Source organism: Fundulus heteroclitus, chromosome 12 (genome assembly GCF_011125445.2).
Source record: "Fundulus heteroclitus isolate FHET01 chromosome 12, MU-UCD_Fhet_4.1, whole genome shotgun sequence".
Lineage (NCBI taxonomy): Eukaryota > Metazoa > Chordata > Actinopteri > Cyprinodontiformes > Fundulidae > Fundulus > Fundulus heteroclitus.
In genome coordinates, this window is record NC_046372.1 from 15,572,914 (window position 1) to 15,591,911 (window position 18,998).

Genomic DNA, 18,998 nt, shown 5'->3' on the forward strand with positions numbered 1-18,998 from the left:
GTATTGCTGAACACAGTATATGTTGAATATATTTGGGACCACAGAAGAAGAAAAAGAGGCTTTCTTTCCTAACAACAGATTAATTTGAGCTGTGTTGTGTACAGAAAAGTATATAAATATATGTATCATCAAGTGTCCTCTACCACATAGTCCTTTGTTTTATTACTGAATATATTAATTTAATCAAAACAGCCAAACTGAAGGCAAAATAGTACTGAAAAACACTACAAATAGAACTAGAGAAATCATAAAGGAACTTTGTAAATAATAAAAAAAAATGTTTTGGCATTAGTGTTAATTCTCTTGCCCATCCTTGAAGAAGCAATTTTTTTTTTAAACTAAACAACTTGTTTTTCTTTAAAAAAGGATGAGTACACCAGATTTAAAGAGATATTTTCCTAAAAACAGGTTTCTTGCAGCCTAAAGTGCTTATTTTCTTTAGATCAACATAATGCCTCATTTATTTAGTTTTCTTTTATAAGACAGAACAGTTCCCTCTTCTTGTGCTCCCCACAAAGGGAGGCAGGTCGTGTTACTTGTTCCTGCCAGATCCTCTCAGATAACGCGACAGGAGGACTCCAGCAGAGTTCAGCAACACACTGATGTAACGGTTTTTTATCGGCGTACGCAAGCAGCAACACTTTACCCAAGGAAGTGGAGTGCGCTAGTGTCAGCAATGCCTTTCCTCCAACAGAGCTGCGAGCCAAAACACACCGCAGTGCAGCGTCACGGTACCAAGACTGTTAGACTGAATAATGGATGGAGCCTTCTGCCAACACACGGGATGCAGGGTGATCTCACTGCTGCGTCACCGTGCATCCAGGGGAGGAGGGGCGGGAGGCGAGGGGAGGCGAGACGATGCAGCAGCCACACAGACGGAGAGACCGTCTCACACAGAGGACAGAGGAAAGAACAACCATGACAGCCGCATGGAGGCAGCTCCCCGTCCTCATCCTCCTGATTCTGGCGCCCTGCAGAACCGTCAGCTCAAGTAAATCACGTTTTGGTTTAATTTTCACTGTTTCCGTGAGGGTGCGAGGCAACTCTGCGGCTCTTCTTCAGTTTATTACTGAATGTTCCTGTAACCTTGGAGGGAAACTGTAGCACGGTTTTCACGTTGAATACGCCTCTCCTCTTCAAGTTTTAGGTTTTGAGATTGACGTCCTTATTTCTCAGTGTTTAAATGTCCAAAAGAAAAAAAGAAGTGTTCTTGACCTCTAAGGAAGGTTAAATTCCAAAAGGAGCCACTAAAGTACTTGATTTCAAACAGAATCAAGTATTTTTATTTACAGGAAGATAAGCAAACAGTGTGTAAACTGAGATTGTTAAAAGAAAAAAAATAGTGTCAAATTTGTTTGGACTACACAGTGCTGTGAAAAAGTTCTGTCACACTTAATGTTTCAGATTGTTTAAACTTTTAACATCAGACAAATATAAGCAGAGGAAATACAAGTGTTTATTGATCTTTTTAAAAAAAAGCTGAGTCCAGTTCGACGAGCCACCATCTTTGTCTTCTCTGAACGTGTGAGGAGTCCCCACTGCAAAAACAGAACAAGCAATAAGTAATTATTTCTTGAAATGAACGTATTTGTCCTTGATTTGAGCAGCTAAACAAGATGATCGGCCAATGGAATGAGTTTACTGACCCCTGAAATAAGATAATTAGACAACCTGCACTTGAAATAAGATGATGGAGATAAGTTGTTCCTATTTTAGGTGCAAAAATCTTATTCCATTGGCAAATCATCGTATTTAGCTGCTCAAATCAAAGACAAATACACTCATTTAAAGAAAATCAAACTTATTTTTAGTTCCTTTTTTGCAGTGCATTTAGCTTTAAACAGGTGGCAGAACGGTACATTTAGGAAGTTACTGAAACGGAACCTGTCTGACGATATGAAGTAGGCTAAAAGCTCTGAAGGAGCAACACATCATGTCTGGAGCTAAAGAAACTCAAGAACAGATGAGAAACAAATTCATTAACATATACCGGTCAGAAAATGGTTACACCATTTCTAAGGTTTTTTGGACTCCAGTCATACAAAGAGAGAGCCATTATCCACAAATACAGAAAAATGTGCAACGTCGCCTGCTATAATTACTCCAAAAGCAAACCAGCAACTCATCCAGGAGGTCTCAGAAGAAAAACCCCCAGTCCTCACTTGCCTCAGTCAACGTCGTGGCATCAAGAGGTCCAAGACCATAAAACACTGCTGACCAAAATGAAGACAAAGGCTAGAATATATATAAAAAACAAACATAATTTCTGCATCTTAAGGAATGATAAATTAAGTAATTAACATCTATCAGTCCTGAAAGGGTTACATGGCCCTTTTTCTGGTAGCGGGACTCCAACAAACAGCGAGAACCATTTTCCAAAAATGCAGTTATAGGCAGAAATGGCCTCCATGGAGCAGAAGAAAGACACCCTGGACATCTGGGGAAGTATTCTGGGGACTGACGATTTGCGCCCCATTTAAAAAAAAAAAAAAAAGAATATAATATTACCACCAGTCAAACACGGTGGTTGGGTAGTGTGATGGTCTAAGATTACCTTTGCTGATTCACACAATGTAACCACAATGTGGCTCTTTAACAGAAGATCTCTGGTTTAAGCGCACTTTGGTTATAAAGCAGGGCACTGATCTGAAGCACATCGGCTAAATATCTGGGGAAGGAGTTAAATAAAAGGTTTAGGAGTGGCCCAGTCAGAGTCTGGACTTAAATATAATAAAGATAATGTGACATGACCTTAAAGCGACTGTTAATGCTTTAAAGCACTCCAATGTGGTTAAATTAAAATAACTCAGCAAAGAGTGGGTTGACATTATTGCAGATGCTTGACAGCAGTTGTTGCTGCCAATGGCGACACAACCATTTATTCTGTTTAGGGGGTAATTCTTACTTTTTCAGATAGGGGCCAGGTTGCTTTGGATTGCATTTTTCCTTTTATTTAATTAAATCATCATTTTAAAACTGTCTTCAGTGTTTACTGTGGTGATCTGTGCCTGACTTTAAAGTTTGTTGGATGATCTCAAACCATTAATTGTCAACCAAACTAACCAGGGAAGAAATACACTGCAAAAACATAACTAAAAATAAATGACATTTTCTTGATATGAGTTTAATTGTCCTTGATTTGAGCAGGTAAAGAAGATTATCTGCCAATGGAATGTGTATTTTGAAATGAAGTAAAATAAAGTAATTAGATATACTGCAATTCAAATGGAGGAGATGTGTTGTTCCTATTTCAAGGGCAAAAATCTTATTTCATTGGCAGATAATCTTATTTACCTGCTTAAATAAAGGACAAATACACTCATTTCAAGGAAAATTGATTATTTTCAGTTCCCTTTTTGCAGTGTACGTGTCTGAAGAAAAGCTAAGAGTCAACTGTACAATTTCCTTTTCGGCTAATCACAGGGTTATACAATTGTAATTTTTAATCTTGCTACCCTAAAATAAAGCTTTATGCCATGTTTTGCTTAGAAGTCACTGTTATTTTGCGCTGACAACAAAAACTGTGTCAGTGGCCCAAAGTTTTGTATCTTCTCTCAGTTTTATTTAATCTGTTGATCCACTGGGAAGATATTCGATAAGCAAAAATATACACCCGCCCACGACTCACAACACAAGCTGCAGCGGAGTGGAAAAACTGTATTTTATTTGTAACATAAATCTCTCAGCTTGCAACACTTAAAATGTTAAATATTTGGATCTTCAGGGCGGCATGGAGATTGCCTGAAACTGAATCTACGATCATGGCAAAAATTAAATAAAACCCTCTTACAATTATGTCAATTTACATGTAAGAAAATTCTAAACATAACCTGCCTTTTACCACTTTTTAGTTCATTAAATAAAAAAGTTAGAGCAGAATGGAAAAGCCAAGTGAGAAAAACTGAGCCCAAATTCTCTGAAGCCTCCATACGGCTGTGAGATTCATCCAAAGTAGAAAACCTTTACAGCAGTTGCTGACCTTTACAGGAGTGAACACCTCAGCAGATCCATTCAAAAAGCAGACAACACAATGCTTATGGAAATTACAAATAATCCCGGAGAATTTGGCAGACCTCAGCGTGTTAAATACTAAAGTTCAGGACAGCATGGTTAGAAAAAGAGTAAACGAAGTATGGCTTTTTAGAAAGGGTTGCAAAGAGAAAGGCTCTTCTCTCTGGATATAAGGGCAGCACAGGTTAGGTAAGCAAAGTCACATTTGAAGGATCCACAAGGTGCATTATACTGTCTGCTTTCTGCACATCCATCACTTTGGCTCATCCACAAAACAGGACAAGTCCAGACTACAACAAACAATTAGGTCTGCAGAGAGGGCTGACCCTCCCTCCCTCCATCCCGGACCTGTAAAGATCTTGGGCCAGGAAAACAGGCAGCTAACATATCTGCAGACCCCACACATCCTGCACACAAACTGTTTAGACTTTTACCTTCAGGTTGGTGCTACAGAGCGCTACTTACAAAAAAAACAGCAGTCACAAAGTCAAAGTAGACATGCTCGGCTGTGATACATTTAAACATAGTATGCTGGTGAAGATTCTCAGTCATCCAGGTCATTGTCATTCCAAAAAAAAGTAAAAAACAAAACAACTGGACTTGTTTTCCGTAGTAGAAGACGTTTCGCTTCCTCTCCAGGAAGCTTTCTCAATTCAAAAAGTCTGGAGTAATGTGCAGTATCAAGCTTTATACTACTGTCCAAACAAATGCCTTGTAATGGCTTAGATAACATGTAAATTCAACCGAAACAGGTGGACCTTGGTAATGGGCGGTCGTTAAAGACATTAAGCCAGCAGATTAAACCAAAACTGGTCCACTCCTCTGTAACGAGGAGTCGTTAAGGTCGTTATTGGCCTGTCTTAAAGGAACGATGTTTTGATCACCTGAATGAGGGTGAGAGTAAAGGTGATGATTGGCCGGAATTAACCCTATAGCTGTATTATAAGTTTTTAAGAGTTGGAACCTAAGGCCTCCTCCTCTGTTCAAAGTTGTTTTTTCTCTCTTAACGTAGATGGCTTCCTTCACACCCCTTTCAAACCATCTGTCTTCTTTGTCCAAAATGGGAACATTTTGGTCCTCAAAAGAGTGTCCTTTGTCCTTAAGGTGTAGGTGGACAGCAGAGTCTTGACCTGAGGAGGTAGCTCTCCTGTGTTGAGCCATACGTCTGTGGAGAGGCTGTTTGGTTTCTCTCCATTACTAAGGGGTGGACCTGTTTCGGTTCAATTAGCATGTTATCTAAGCCATTACAAGGCCTTTGTTAGGCAGTAGTATAAAGCTTGGTACTCCACATTACTCCAGACTTTTTGAATTGAGAAAGCTTCCTGGAGAGGAAGCGAAACGTCTTCAACTACGGAAAACAAGTCCAGTTGCTTTGTTTTTCACTTTAAACATAGTAGCACAAAAAAGCACGGTGGTGGAGGGGTGATAATTTGGGCCTCTTAAAGCTTTAGATCCTTAGCACCTCACAGTCACTCACCACAGAATCCTCTCCGCCTTGTGAAACAGAGTGAACGGCAGAACAAAGATCCTAAACACAGCAGCAAGTTTACAACGGAATAAATGAGAAAGAGGATAAATGATCTAGAACAAGACCATAAATAACATTAAGAGAGCTCTGGAGAAACGTCTGCAAAACTAAATGAACTCAAGCAGAGCTGCAAAGAAGAGTGTTCCCACATTCCTCCACAGCAATGGCAGACATTCCTCAGGACATTCAGAAAATGCTTGTTTTTGTTTTTTTGTGCGTTTTTTTTTTTCTTTGAGTTAAATAGACCAATAATAGTGACGGCGACAGATTAAATTTCAATCATTTTGGACATGGTAAACCATGCTGGAAAAGGGCACCAGTACTGGTATTTCGCTTAACAATGAGGGTTAAAATATTCTTGATGATATTTTGTTGCGTGATGGTCTTGCGTCATGGGATGGCTGCAAGTTCCCTGGTTTGAATCCCACAAACTGCCACTCTGGGTCCCTGAGCAAGAATGCTCTGCACCGTAGAGGGGAAGCCCACTGCCTTCTAAAAGGGGTGGACTAAACACAAAGGACGAATTTCATGGGAACGTACAAAGTTGGTAACCTGGCAACCCAGATTGATGATGTGCATCGCTTTATGTTCTACACATCACGTGTGTTTGTGGACGCACAAATACCGCGAGAATTCATCTGGCAGGCGAGGTCACAAAGTTGACGTGACACATTAAGATGATTATTAATAATATTTTTATGTGTTTTGACAGTAAGAAAGATGCACTACACTCAAAAACATATGTAAAAAAAAAAAGCAGGTTGCTTCCATTGATCCTGTAACTACCACAGATCTAGAAGTTTCCAAATTTAGCAATCTTGAGCCTATTTACAACAGAAACATAGCAACAAACAGACCAAGTCTAACTAACGATTTGACTTAAGTTCCGTTTATTATTACTATTAGTTGGTTAAGCTGCACATTTCCGGAATAACTTGATTGATTCTGCTGACAGAATCTGTGGATCCAACAACGCAGCCTTTGGTTTCCATCGCCTCCCAGCCGACGGACACCAGGAGCGTCGTCCTCCAAGGTGAAAATCTCATAATTTATATAATTACATAATGGCCAAATTTTATATTCCGACACATTAAGATGATGATTATTAATATTTTTTACATGTTTTGACAGTAAGAAAGATGCACTACACTGATCCTGTAACTACCACAGATCTAGAAGTTACCAAATTTAGCAGGCCTGAGCCTATTTAGAACAGAAACAAGTCTAACCAACGTTTTGACTTGAGACCCGTGTTATCACCAGTACTATTGGTTGGTTAAGCTGCACATTTTCAAAATAACTTGATTGATTCTACTGACAGAATCTGTGGATCAAACGACGCAGACTTTGGTTTCCATCGCCCCACAGCCGACGGACACCAGGAGCTTCGTCCTCAAAGGTGACAATCTTAACAGTGCATATAAATACATAATGACTACATTTTATATTCCGTTCACATATTTTCATGCTTGGCTTCACTCAGGTGACACCACATTTAAGAATGTCGAGCTGCTGAATCCTGTCAATCTGTCACTGGAGTGCGTCTGGACGGGGAGTCAGAACAAACAGCCCAGCATCACCGGTTACTGGAGGAAAGACGGAGCAGAAGTTCAGGACAGCCGGGTCACAGTGAACCTCAAGGAGCAGCAGTACAACCTCACAAAAGTGTAAGTGATTCTTTTATGCGTGCTTTTAGGCGACCTTTTCTGAAGAAATGTCAACGGACGAAAAAAAAAATCCATTGGTTTTAGAGAAGAGATCTCTACAAAACTCAAAGCTGGCATCAGATTAAAGTGGAGCCCTGCTGCTCCACTGTTTACCTGTTTTCTGAGCAGGTACCACTCCAGAATTTGGCAGTTTTCCTGTAAAGCAGGTTCTTTCTCCACACAGCTGCAGCCCACAGACCATCTTGAGCTTGAATAACGGCAGCGCTGTGCGGGAGAGAAGCTGTGAGCAGCGCGTTACACATGAGTGATCGACACTGCTGGCAACCAATCAGAGCCAGACGTTGCTCCTGGCTCTGATTGGTTGTTTCTGAACGGGAGCGGTGTATTTCTGCAAATGGCAGCGGAAATGGAGCCGGCTCTTTTTTACAGATTATCTGTCTTATATCATACAATCATGACATGGTGACAGATTTTTAAAAATATGGAGAAGAAAATGACATTACTACAAAAGTGACTACTGCAGCTTTAAATGAGATCTGACAGCTTTCTCTAGTTTCTTTCCTGTTATCTCCAATTTAAAGTTTGGTAATAACATCTTAGATTAATGTAGCTGCATTATATTTTATGTTTTTAAAATGTCTTTTCTCTCTCTCTCTCTCTCTGTTTCTCAGGTTCAGCATTGCGAGTGAGGAAAACCTTGGAAATTACACGTGTGTGTTTGGAAACGAATTCGAAATGTATTTTATTTTGGGAGGTACAGCACATTCAACACCCATCTCATCTTTGGTGTTCAGTCCAAATCAGATCCATTATGATCAACAACGCCACGTCTGCTCCGTCTTACAGCTCCACAGATGGGCGAGATCAGAGATAAGCCCATCGTCTCCTACGTGGGCGACATTGTGGTGCTGATATGTAAGATGGATGAGAAAAAACCAAAACCCAACACTTGGACCTGGTATAAGTTCAACGGGACTGACAGGGTGAGTGATCTCCCACAGATTTAGTGCCACAGGGTATCTTTGAGCTTACACTCTTTGCCTTATAGTAAAATTTTTCTCTGCAGTTGGATAAAGTTAAAGTCATATTAAACTTTTAACAACTAGACTGTGGCAGGCATATTTCAGTGTTATTCTGGAACTTCATATTTAGATGATCACTTTAACTGAATTCTCATTTGGAAGTATTTACAGACAGATATTCCTATTTCTATTCATGTGCATCAAGCATCAAACAACCCCAATAAACATTATAACCTCTGGTTTTAAGTTTTCAATCTACTTATTTTTTTTGCTTCGAAATACATTGTGATGCACAGTATTGGGTTTTAAAGGATACTGATTTTGAATTTTAAACTTCTCTTTAGGTCTTCAGTGCCTCTTAATAACATCTTTCTCTATGTAAATTGCTCAGAGTGGCCAGAGCCGACCTTGCGTTCACAGCCATGTAAATCCTTTGATTAAGTTCTTTCCTCCCAAACCCACAACCAAAGCTGAGGAATGCTGTCGTCCCGCAGGAGGAGATATCCGCGGCCACAGATCCTCACCGCTATCTGACCATCAACGACGGCTGGAAGACCAAGCTGAAGGTGAAGAACGTGAGCGAAGCCGACTCCGGCCTGTATCACTGCGGCGCCGTGTACAACATCAGCACCAGCATGACCCACGTGGAGCTGAAGGTCAGATTCAAAGGAGCCACGCAAACACTGAGCTGCATTTGACAGAATAATTTTGTGTTCATTTTATTATTATCATTATTTGAAACTTTTAGGTTAGGCATTATTGTTTAAACCTTTCAGCTTTTATCTACTTACATAACTGAGCTGTGCTTGATATGGTTGAGTCATTAGTTTGAGCAGAGCACAGCTCAACAGGGTTTCGATACTGCCCTGTACTGCCCTGTAAAGTGCTGGTGAAGATTCTCAGTCATCCAGGTCATGGTCATTCCAAAAAAAGGTAAAAAACAAAGCAACTGGACTTGTTTTCCGTAGTTGAAGACGTTTCGCTTCCTCTCCCGGAAGCTTTCTCAATTCAAAAAGTCTGGAGTAATGATGAGTAACAAGCTTTATACCATACCAAACAAAGGCCTGTAATGGCTTAGATAACATGCAAATTCAACCGAAACAGGACCACCCCTTAGTAATGGGCGGTCGTAAAAACCATTAAGCCAGCGGAATGGACCGAAACTGGTCCACTCCTCTGTAACGAGGAGTCGTTAGAGTGTTATTGGCTTGGCTTAAAGGAACAATGTTTTAATCCCCTGAATGAGGGTGAGAGTTAAGTTGACGATTGGCTGGAATTAATCCTATAGCTGTGTTGTAAGTTTTTGAGAGTTGGAACCTAAGGCCTCCTCCTCTGTTTAAGGTTGGTCTTTCTCTCTTGACGTAGATGGCTTCCTTCACACCCCTTTCAAACCATCTGTCTTCTTTGTCCAAAATGTGAACATTTTGGTCCTCAAAAGAGTGTCCTTTGTCCTTTAGGTGTAAGTGGACAGCAGAGTCTTGACCTGAGGAGGTAGCTCTCCTGTGTTGAGCCATGCGTCTGTGGAGAGGTTGTTTGGTTTCTCCAATATAAAGATCAGAACATTCCTCACTGCACTGAACTGCATACACCACTCCGCTCATCTTAGGTTTGGGGGTTTTGTCCTTGGGATGCACCAGCCTCTGTCTGAGGGTCCTGTTTGGTTTGAAATGTACTGGGATTTTATGTTTGGAGAAAATCCTCTTGAGTTTTTCAGAGACTCCAGCAACATATGGGATGACGATGTTTTTGCATTTATTCTTCTCACCATTATGTTCTGCAGCGGGTCTTTTGGATTTTCTTGCTGATTTGACAAAAGCCCAGTTAGGGTACCCACAGGTTTGGAGGGCATCTCTGATGTGTTTCTGTTCCTTGTGCTTCCCTTCTGTTTTAGTCGGGACATGCTCGGCCCGGTGTTGTAAGGTTCTGATGACGGAAAGTTTGTGCTCCAGTGGGTGGTGTGAGTCAAAAAGAAGATATTGGTCTGTGTGGGTGGGTTTCCTATACACTTCAATGTTGAGGTTTCCATCTCCTTCCAAATTCACCAAACAGTCGAGAAAAGGTAGCTTGTTGTCATTGGCATCCTCTCGAGTAAACTTGATGTTGTTGTCCACCGAGTTGATGCGTCTTGTGAACGCTTCCACTTCTTTTAGCTGGATTTTGACAAAGGTGTCATCCACATATCTAAACCAGTGGCTTGGTGGTGTTCCTCTGAAGGTTCCCAAAGCTCTCTTTTCCATTTCTTCCATGTAAAGATTGGCTACAATAGGTGACACTGGAGATCCCATTTCGGTTGAATTTGCATGTTATCTAAGCCATTACAGGCCTTTGTTTGGTATGGTATAAAGCTTGTTACTCATCATTACTCCAGACTTTTTGAATTGAGAAAGCTTCCGGGAGAGGAAGCGAAACGTCTTCAACTACGGAAAACAAGTCCAGTTGCTTTGTTTTTTACCTTTTTTTGGAATGACCATGACCTGGATGACTGAGAATCTTCACCAGCATATTGCTCGCCAATTTGGGAAAGACACCCTGGGAGTAGTGCGTGAGTATGAGAAATTACTTAGAAAACTTGCAGATTATAAGAACCATCTTCGTTTTAATTTGAGGTGTAGACAGCAAAGCCTCACCCCCAACAGCTTAAGACTGAATTCTAGCATTAAGGGCCACAGGGCAGAAGACATTCTTAGGAACGAAACTGCTTAGTGAGAGGATAAGACAGACCCATTTCACTATTGAAGCCCTCTCTTACAAAATAGATCAGACTAGGCAGAAGCTGTTGAGTTTTCTCCCTGAAACCTTGTTTGGGGAGGTTTCCAGCTTTGTTGACAAGGTCCAACTTTCACAGCACCTTAAAACAAAAGAAAGACAAAAAGCCAAATTCAATAGACTGCAACAGAAAGCAGCACCTACACTAGACAACAACATACCCCAGGAGGAGGCCACTAACATCAATGTCCAGGACAAGTGGGTTAAAAACCTCTCTAGCAGGTCGCTGACGAAGCCGGAGATGGAGGTACTGAGTAAAGGCCTGAATTTTGCCATTTCTCCACAAGAAATACCCATTGTGGAACTGATAACGGCCACGGAATCGGCCATCAAGAACAACAATCTGGCTGAAACAGAGGCAGAAAAACTCAGGATGAAAATATCAGCTACCCTATCTAGCGCCAAACCACCTCCTTCTAATCTCACACCACAGGAAAGGAAAGCCATAACATCGCTTAGCCAGGACCAAAGCATCACCATATTACCAGCAGACAAAGGAAGATGCACCGTGGTCCTCAACACTTCAGACTACCAGGACAAAATTCACACTCTACTGAGTGACACCAATACATATGAGTCTTTGAAAAGGGATCCTACCAACTCCTACAAAAAGAAAATCACTGACTACCTACAACAACTAGAAAAAGACAAGGTAATCAATCGCTCATCTTATTATAGATTATATCCAGGGGAAGACATTCCATGCTTATATGGACTCCCAAAAATTCACAAAGAAGGAACACCACTCAGACCCATTGTCAGCAGCATTAATAGGGGGTTTTCAGCTGACGTCACGCTCAGGTGACTACTCAGCGCGTCCGCCATATTGGGTGGCAGTCGTTTCGCACCGTTGACCTGCATTGTATGACGCCTTAGGCAGTATTGGAAGTGAACAATGGGGAAAACGTGTTTAATGGTTGGTTGCACGGCCCGTGGAGGTGGAGATCAACGCTTTCTATCGCCTACCAGCCGTAATAGTGAATCAGTGTGAAAAAAAAAAAACAGCTGTCTGAACAACGCCGTCACCTATGGCTGACACGGATATCCAGGTCCGATTTGGACGGTGTTAAGCTGGAATACGCCAGAGTCTGCGGTGCTCACTTTGTCACAGGTAATTAACTGTTAAGTATTTAAAACATGTAAGAAGAATATATTAATAATAGGGCTTGGGCGTCATGACTTATTACTTTCCGCGGCTGCCGTGTTGACTGCCTCCGCCGCCTCTACTGCCTATTACTACCGCATACTGTACTCCCTCTCTCAGCCGTGTTTTAATTTGATTAATTTCACCTTAACTTGATTTCAACCATGGTAAACCGTTGCTGTATTGTGGGCTGTAACAGCGCAACACATGATCGCCATGGGAAAAACATTGAAACAGATTAATTTTCCACCGCTTTCCTGCCTGGAGGCGCAACCACGGAGAACAACTGTTAGCGATAACAAAGAGTCGGCTCGCTTGGATCGCGGCTGTAAGTCGACCGAACATAACTTTCCACAGTATCCCGATGTCAATGAGAGTGTGTTCTAAACGTTTGAAACACATAGCAGCAAGTTAAAAGTACATTACATGCGCGAGTGGTTGTTAGCACTAACGGTTAGCAGCTACTAAACTAGCATGAGCCAGAGCCCGGCTGAGCGCAGCTTACCTTTGAACGAGTTACAGAGATAAAGAGATCGTCGGCTCGCTTGGATCGCGGCTGTAAGTCGACCGAACATAACTTTCCACAGTATCCCGATGTCAATGAGAGTGTGTTCTAAACGTTTGAAACACATAGCAGCAAGTTAAAAGTACATTACATGCGCGAGTGGTTGTTAGCACTGGCGGTTAGCAGCTACTAAACTAGCATGGGCCAGAGCCCGTCTGAACGCAGCTTACCTTTGAACGAGTTACTGTGTTCCCACTGTTTGCTGGCTTTATGATCTGCAGCTCCTACCGGCGCCAATACGGTAAATACAACTTAATTTTGCACTGGTCATTGTTCTGCTTAAATAATTAAAGCCGCGAGCGGCGTCGATCGGCCTTGCAGCCAAGCGCCTTCGCGCACGGTGCAACACATTTGCAACACATTTGCGTCGGATTGTTTACATTTTTACCATCTTATTAAAACTCACCCGTCCACGTATGATGGCGATTTCCTTGATGTACATAACCAGATGTGAACTGGTTGTGAGCCTCTAGATCCTTGTAAGCTCTCATTTCCTCAAGAGTGTGCAGAGGGTTTTCACTGAACACCAGGTAATGCACTATGTCGCCGTGCTCTACATTTGGCCAATCATCTGGATTACGGCTAAACAAGGCACCGTGGAGGGCATACGGGTCCATATGGTCGATCACGGAACATTTCCTCAGATATACGTCCTTATCTGGTCGCTCTAGCGTGCTGGCGTACTTATCCATTCGCGATACGATAATACATGTAAGACAACTAGAGATAAGGAAGTGTGCCACCCAATATGGCGGACCGGAAGTTGGCCAGTGACGTCAGTGAAAACACCCTATTCAGTAACATATAACATTGCTAAACAGCTTGCTAGTATTTTAGCCCCCCTGGTGGGGAACACACCACACCACATAGAAAACTCCAAGGACTTTGCTAACAAAGTCAAACACTTAAAGATGGCACCAGGGGAAACTCTGGTGTCTTTCGATGTCACTTCACTTTTCACTTGCATACCTACATCAGAGGCAGTAGAAACAGTCAGGAAACGTCTTCAACAAGATAGTGACCTTAATAACAGAACTAATTTCACTCCGGACCAGATCTGTACCCTACTGGACCTTTGTCTTTCTACTACTTATTTCAAGTTCAGCGATCAATTTTACAGACAGAAGCATGGCTGTGCCATGGGATCTCCAGTGTCACCTATTGTAGCCAATCTTTACATGGAAAAAATGGAAAAGAGAGCTTTGGGAACCTTCAGAGGAACACCACCAAGCCACTGGTTTAGATATGTGGATGACACCTTTGTCAAAATCCAGCTAAAAGAAGTGGAAGCGTTCACAAGACACATCAACTCGGTGGACAACAACATCAAGTTTACTCGAGAGGATGCCAATGACAACAAGCTACCTTTTCTCGACTGTTTGGTGAATTTGGAAGGAGATGGAAACCTCAACATTGAAGTGTATAGGAAACCCACCCACACAGACCAATATCTTCTTTTTGACTCACACCACCCACTGGAGCACAAACTTTCCGTCATCAGAACCTTACAACACCGGGCCGAGCATGTCCCGACTAAAACAGAAGGGAAGCACAAGGAACAGAAACACATCAGAGATGCCCTCCAAACCTGTGGGTACCCTAACTGGGCTTTTGTCAAATCAGCAAGAAAATCCAAAAGACCCGCTGCAGAACATAATGGTGAGAAGAATAAACGCAAAAACATCGTCATCCCATATGTTGCTGGAGTCTCTGAAAAACTCAAGAGGATTTTCTCCAAACATAAAATCCCAGTACATTTCAAACCAAACAGGACCCTCAGACAGAGGCTGGTGCATCCCAAGGACAAAACCCCCAAACCTAAGATGAGCGGAGTGGTGTATGCAGTTCAGTGCAGTGAGGAATGTTCTGATCTTTATATTGGAGAAACCAAACAACCTCTCCACAGACGCATGGCTCAACACAGGAGAGCTACCTCCTCAGGTCAAGACTCTGCTGTCCACTTACACCTAAAGGACAAAGGACACTCTTTTGAGGACCAAAATGTTCACATTTTGGACAAAGAAGACAGATGGTTTGAAAGGGGTGTGAAGGAAGCCATCTACGTCAAGAGAGAAAGACCAACCTTAAACAGAGGAGGAGGCCTTAGGTTCCAACTCTCAAAAACTTACAACACAGCTATAGGATTAATTCCAGCCAATCGTCAACTTAACTCTCACCCTCATTCAGGGGATTAAAACATTGTTCCTTTAAGCCAAGCCAATAACACTCTAACGACTCCTCGTTACAGAGGAGTGGACCAGTTTCGGTCCATTCCGCTGGCTTAATGGTTTTTACGACCGCCCATTACTAAGGGGTGGTCCTGTTTCGGTTGAATTTGCATGTTATCTAAGCCATTACAGGCCTTTGTTTGGTATGGTATAAAGCTTGTTACTCATCATTACTCCAGACTTTTTGAATTGAGAAAGCTTCCGGGAGAGGAAGCGAAACGTCTTCAACTACGGAAAACAAGTCCAGTTGCTTTGTTTTTTACCTTTTTTTGGAATGCCCTGTAAAGTATTAAAAAAATTAAAACTTGCCTTTAGCAGTGAGATCCTCCTAACTAACAATAAAAATTACTTTTGTGGTCTTTGTGTTATAATGCTAAAATTAATTTATTGTCACAGAAAGACAAACATAAATGTTAAACTACTTTTTCTCTTCCTGGTGATATCTGCTTGGGGCAAACAATTGTAAAGCAATTTTATTTTAAAATCAGTTCTTCTTCTATCCGTTCAGTTTAATCCTTCAGTATCAAAATTATGTAACCATTATTGGTGCTTCTATTGAGCTTTCTGTAGCAGCAGCGCATTTGATTACCGCTCAAAAACTTAGCAGTCTGTGTGCTCCTTTCGTGCTTCATCTTTGTGGAACAATCTCCATCTTATACGGCCTAATTTGATGCCAAACTATATTGTTTTAATACTGGTGTTTCCTCTTTTTTAATGTTTTTACCTGTTTTTAAATTTTATTGTTTTATTTCTTTTTTACTATTTTATGATCTACAGTTGAGCACCTTGTTTGAAAGCACTGTATAAATAAAGTTGTTACTATTATTATTAATATTATTATTATTATTATTATTATTACTACTACTGCTACTACTACTAAACTGGATATAAAGAAACATTAAGCTTAACGGATAACAAGATCCACAGTGTTCATTTTTCTTTTTGGAAATGATGAGAATATAGTCATACATTTTTGTGAAAGAAGTAGTAATTTCATGAAAACTCTTCCCACTGCGTTGAAATGAGGACTGTTGAGCATCTTGTAAATATAATTTTGGTATCAATTTCACAATTAAGGAAATACTAAATATTTTTTAGCAAATCAGTATCAAATTGTTATTGGTGTCAGGACTTTGAAACGATTATGCAAACTGCATGAATTCTCATAATGTTCTTTATTCTTGTACACCTAGTATTATGACTCTATTCTTGTACTTTTCAAAAAATGTAAAATCGGATTACGGTCATTGTAGATTAAAGGAAATAAATTATTGGCCATAAAGAAGTAAATTTCCACAAAAAACTCAGACATTTTGAGATTATTTTAATTTATTTACAAAAACAAAAAAAAAACTTGGATGTTTTCTGATATTCAAAAGTTGAACAATTTCAATAATCAATCTTTTTCAATGATTGAAGGCATACATTTGCTATATCAAAACAATGACATCTCTGACATTGTAAAGTCAGAAATTTTGGATCAACATTTGGATCATCTTGCCACCCCCCACATCATGTCCACTTTGGGAACCCCTGATCTGAAGCATGTTTGAAATAACTTTGTACAAATGTGTAGTTTAGCTGAGGGTTTAAAAAAACATGAATCCCATATTTGTTTTTTTTTGTTTTTTTTCTGTACCTACCTACGTACCAAAGGTAATCACCATCATGGAGCCACTGAAGCCTTTCATTAGCATCCTGATTGAAGTTATCATCCTGGTCGCTGCAATTCTCATCTACGAGAGGAGTCGTTCCAAGAAAAAGGAAGCGGAAGGTACTTAAGCTTGTTAATTTTCTTCATTTTGCTGCTTTATTCAATGCATCTGCATGCAGCTGAGCTGACTGGCATGTGACAGCTTGCACAAAGTGTGTGTACAGGAGAAAATGCTTACAAGCTAGGAGATGAAAAGCCTTTTTTTTCCTTCCTCCACAACTGCTAAACCCTACTGGGACTTAAACTACGGCGCGTCGTGCTTTGCTTTGAAGAGACCAATACTGAACATTTAAATAAACACTTAATTTAGTCTGGTGTGATACAAAGGGAGGAATTTGTGGAAACCTGTTAAGTATGGATCTGTGATGCTCTGGGACTGATTCTCTTCAGCCCTTTGACCCTCGTTAGAACGCATGGCTTCATGGACTCTTTATAATACCAGGAGCTTTGAAAAAAAAAAGGATGGGCTCCTTAAAAGAGGATAAAGATCCAGAACATGTGGCCAAATTAACACAGAAATGATTCATTACACAGCAGGGTTCACCCAAAAAGTGTGGCAATCGTTAAAAAATTTTTCTAATATTTTCTGGTATTTGTTCCCCTTGAACTGATTAAATAAACTCAGATTCACGACTGGCTTATTCTAATATTTTTCAGTTTTTTTCAGCTTTTTATACTTTTTTAATGTAAAATATACATAAATTTTTCTTTTTTTAATTCATTTTTTAATAAACTTGCTATATTATTAAAAAAAAGAAATGTTTATGGATATATTTAACTACCAATAAAATAAAATACACTGCCTGTTTGATTGTAAACAATTTACTGCTGTTCTTCACAGCCAATGGCCCTAATGCTGAGCCAAAGAACGCACAGTGAGTACCGTAACACCTTCTCCAAGGATTTTTATGTTTTATGGTTATTTCATTTTGATTTTTTTTTTGTTTGTTTTTGCCTCAGGCCACAGACTGAAGATAATGGAGGCGAGAAAAGTTCCTCAGTAAGACAGCGGAAGGCCTAGAACACGTCGGAAGCAGGGATCCAACAAATTACCGCGTCTCAAAAACTGTCCTTTTAATTCTGAATGTGATAAGCTTTACAGCAATATATAAACAGCTATTTCTTTTGTATATATCTTAGTCCTTAACACCAGCTAAGTGCAACGATCATCACCTAACCCACTTTCCATTGACTCACACACACGAACTTCCTGTTTTGACCACGCCGACAGAAGCTCTTTGTGTTTTCACTCCAACGCACTTTTCTGAAACGGAGGTTGCCTTCACATGTTCCCCTTGCAGAACCTGTCAGTGAACGGAAGCTCTCGTTCACTTTGAAGCTTGAACCCCCCCTCCCCTCCCACATTTGCAGCTTTAGAGTTGTGGTTTATGAGCAGTGCCTTAACACTCTCAAAAAGCAATTGCCTCACTGTTCTCTGTGCCAGCAGCGATTTTATTTCTGTCACCTGAAAAGCAGGAGTGCCCAACATGTTGGTTTTTAAACCTTCACATGAGCCGCCGTCCGTGATGGAGAAACGTGTGCGTCGTTGTCATGCAGACGTCTCAGAAAACACATTCGGCCTTCACTGTATATGCAAGCAATAACATTAAAGCTACACAAAGTAATGCGTCTCTTGGTTTTGACTGGGCAATCTCACCCTTTCTCCTAAAGTCGCCGCTTCACTGGTTTGGCAGCGCATGAAAGATAATTGTCTTGGTGGAATAGGAACTTATATCCAATCTCTACCCCCCCATCCATCTTTCCTTTAAAGTCTAACTCTTGGACTGAATGTATTTTAATGCAGATGCATTCAAATAGTCACCAGAGTAAAGAAATTTATATTATATGTGAATTATGTGCGCCGTTTGGAAGTAATTTCGATAAAACTTGCTGACACTATAGCCACCAACTACGCACCTTGAAGGCATTTTATTGTGGACTTAGTTTGGCGATTTTTTTTTTTTTTTTTAAAGCGCTTGCTCAAAGTAGACGTGGATCAGCAGATTTAGTGTGTGAAAGAAGATACTGGAAAACATCCATATATCCTTGTTCTCCGTACCGGTTGTAGGCTACAATGTGTGTTTCTATGCAAGTTCGCTTCGCACATTCTCGGTGTTCTTGAACTGACGTCACACGTTGGAAATGGCCGATCGTAAACGGAGGCAGCATTCAAACGCGGAATACCATAATCGGTGTAAAAAATGGCGATATTTCATATTTAAACTTAATTTGAACACTTTTGATACATGAATATTCAAAGTTTACCTTGTTCTGGAAGTTATTCAACAGGTTTTCAGGATATTTTTTCGGTTCGGTCCAAGAGTTTGACTTTAATTGCTACTAGATTCCCTCC

The 18,998-nt window shown here is 40.7% G+C and overlaps 1 protein-coding gene across 1 annotated transcript; it reads left to right on the forward strand.

Annotated features, from left to right (window-relative positions):
- Window positions 1–841: 841 nt before the first annotated feature.
- emb (embigin) lies at window positions 842–18,270 on the forward strand. The gene is made up of 10 exons (XM_012878438.3): window positions 842–991; window positions 6,495–6,572; window positions 6,861–6,938; window positions 7,023–7,206; window positions 7,878–7,960; window positions 8,053–8,189; window positions 8,723–8,884; window positions 16,588–16,705; window positions 17,487–17,520; window positions 17,606–18,270. The coding sequence occupies exons 1-10, from the start codon at window positions 859–861 to the stop codon at window positions 17,664–17,666; spliced, it is 1,068 nt and encodes a 355-aa protein (XP_012733892.3). The 5' UTR covers window positions 842–858; the 3' UTR covers window positions 17,667–18,270.
- The last annotated feature ends 728 nt before the right edge of the window (window positions 18,271–18,998 follow it).

What these genes read in the sequence shown, in the direction of transcription:
- emb (XM_012878438.3), top strand. Translation starts at nt 859, where the DNA reads ATGCAGCAGCCACACAGACGGAGAGACCGTCTCACACAGAGGACAGAG. An exon ending in CAGGAGCGTCGTCCTCCAAG is followed by an intron (nt 6,573 to 6,860) that starts GTGAAAATCTCA and finishes TTCTACTGACAG; the next exon opens with AATCTGTGGATCAAACGACG. An exon ending in AATGTATTTTATTTTGGGAG is followed by an intron (nt 7,961 to 8,052) that starts GTACAGCACATT and finishes TCCGTCTTACAG; the next exon opens with CTCCACAGATGGGCGAGATC.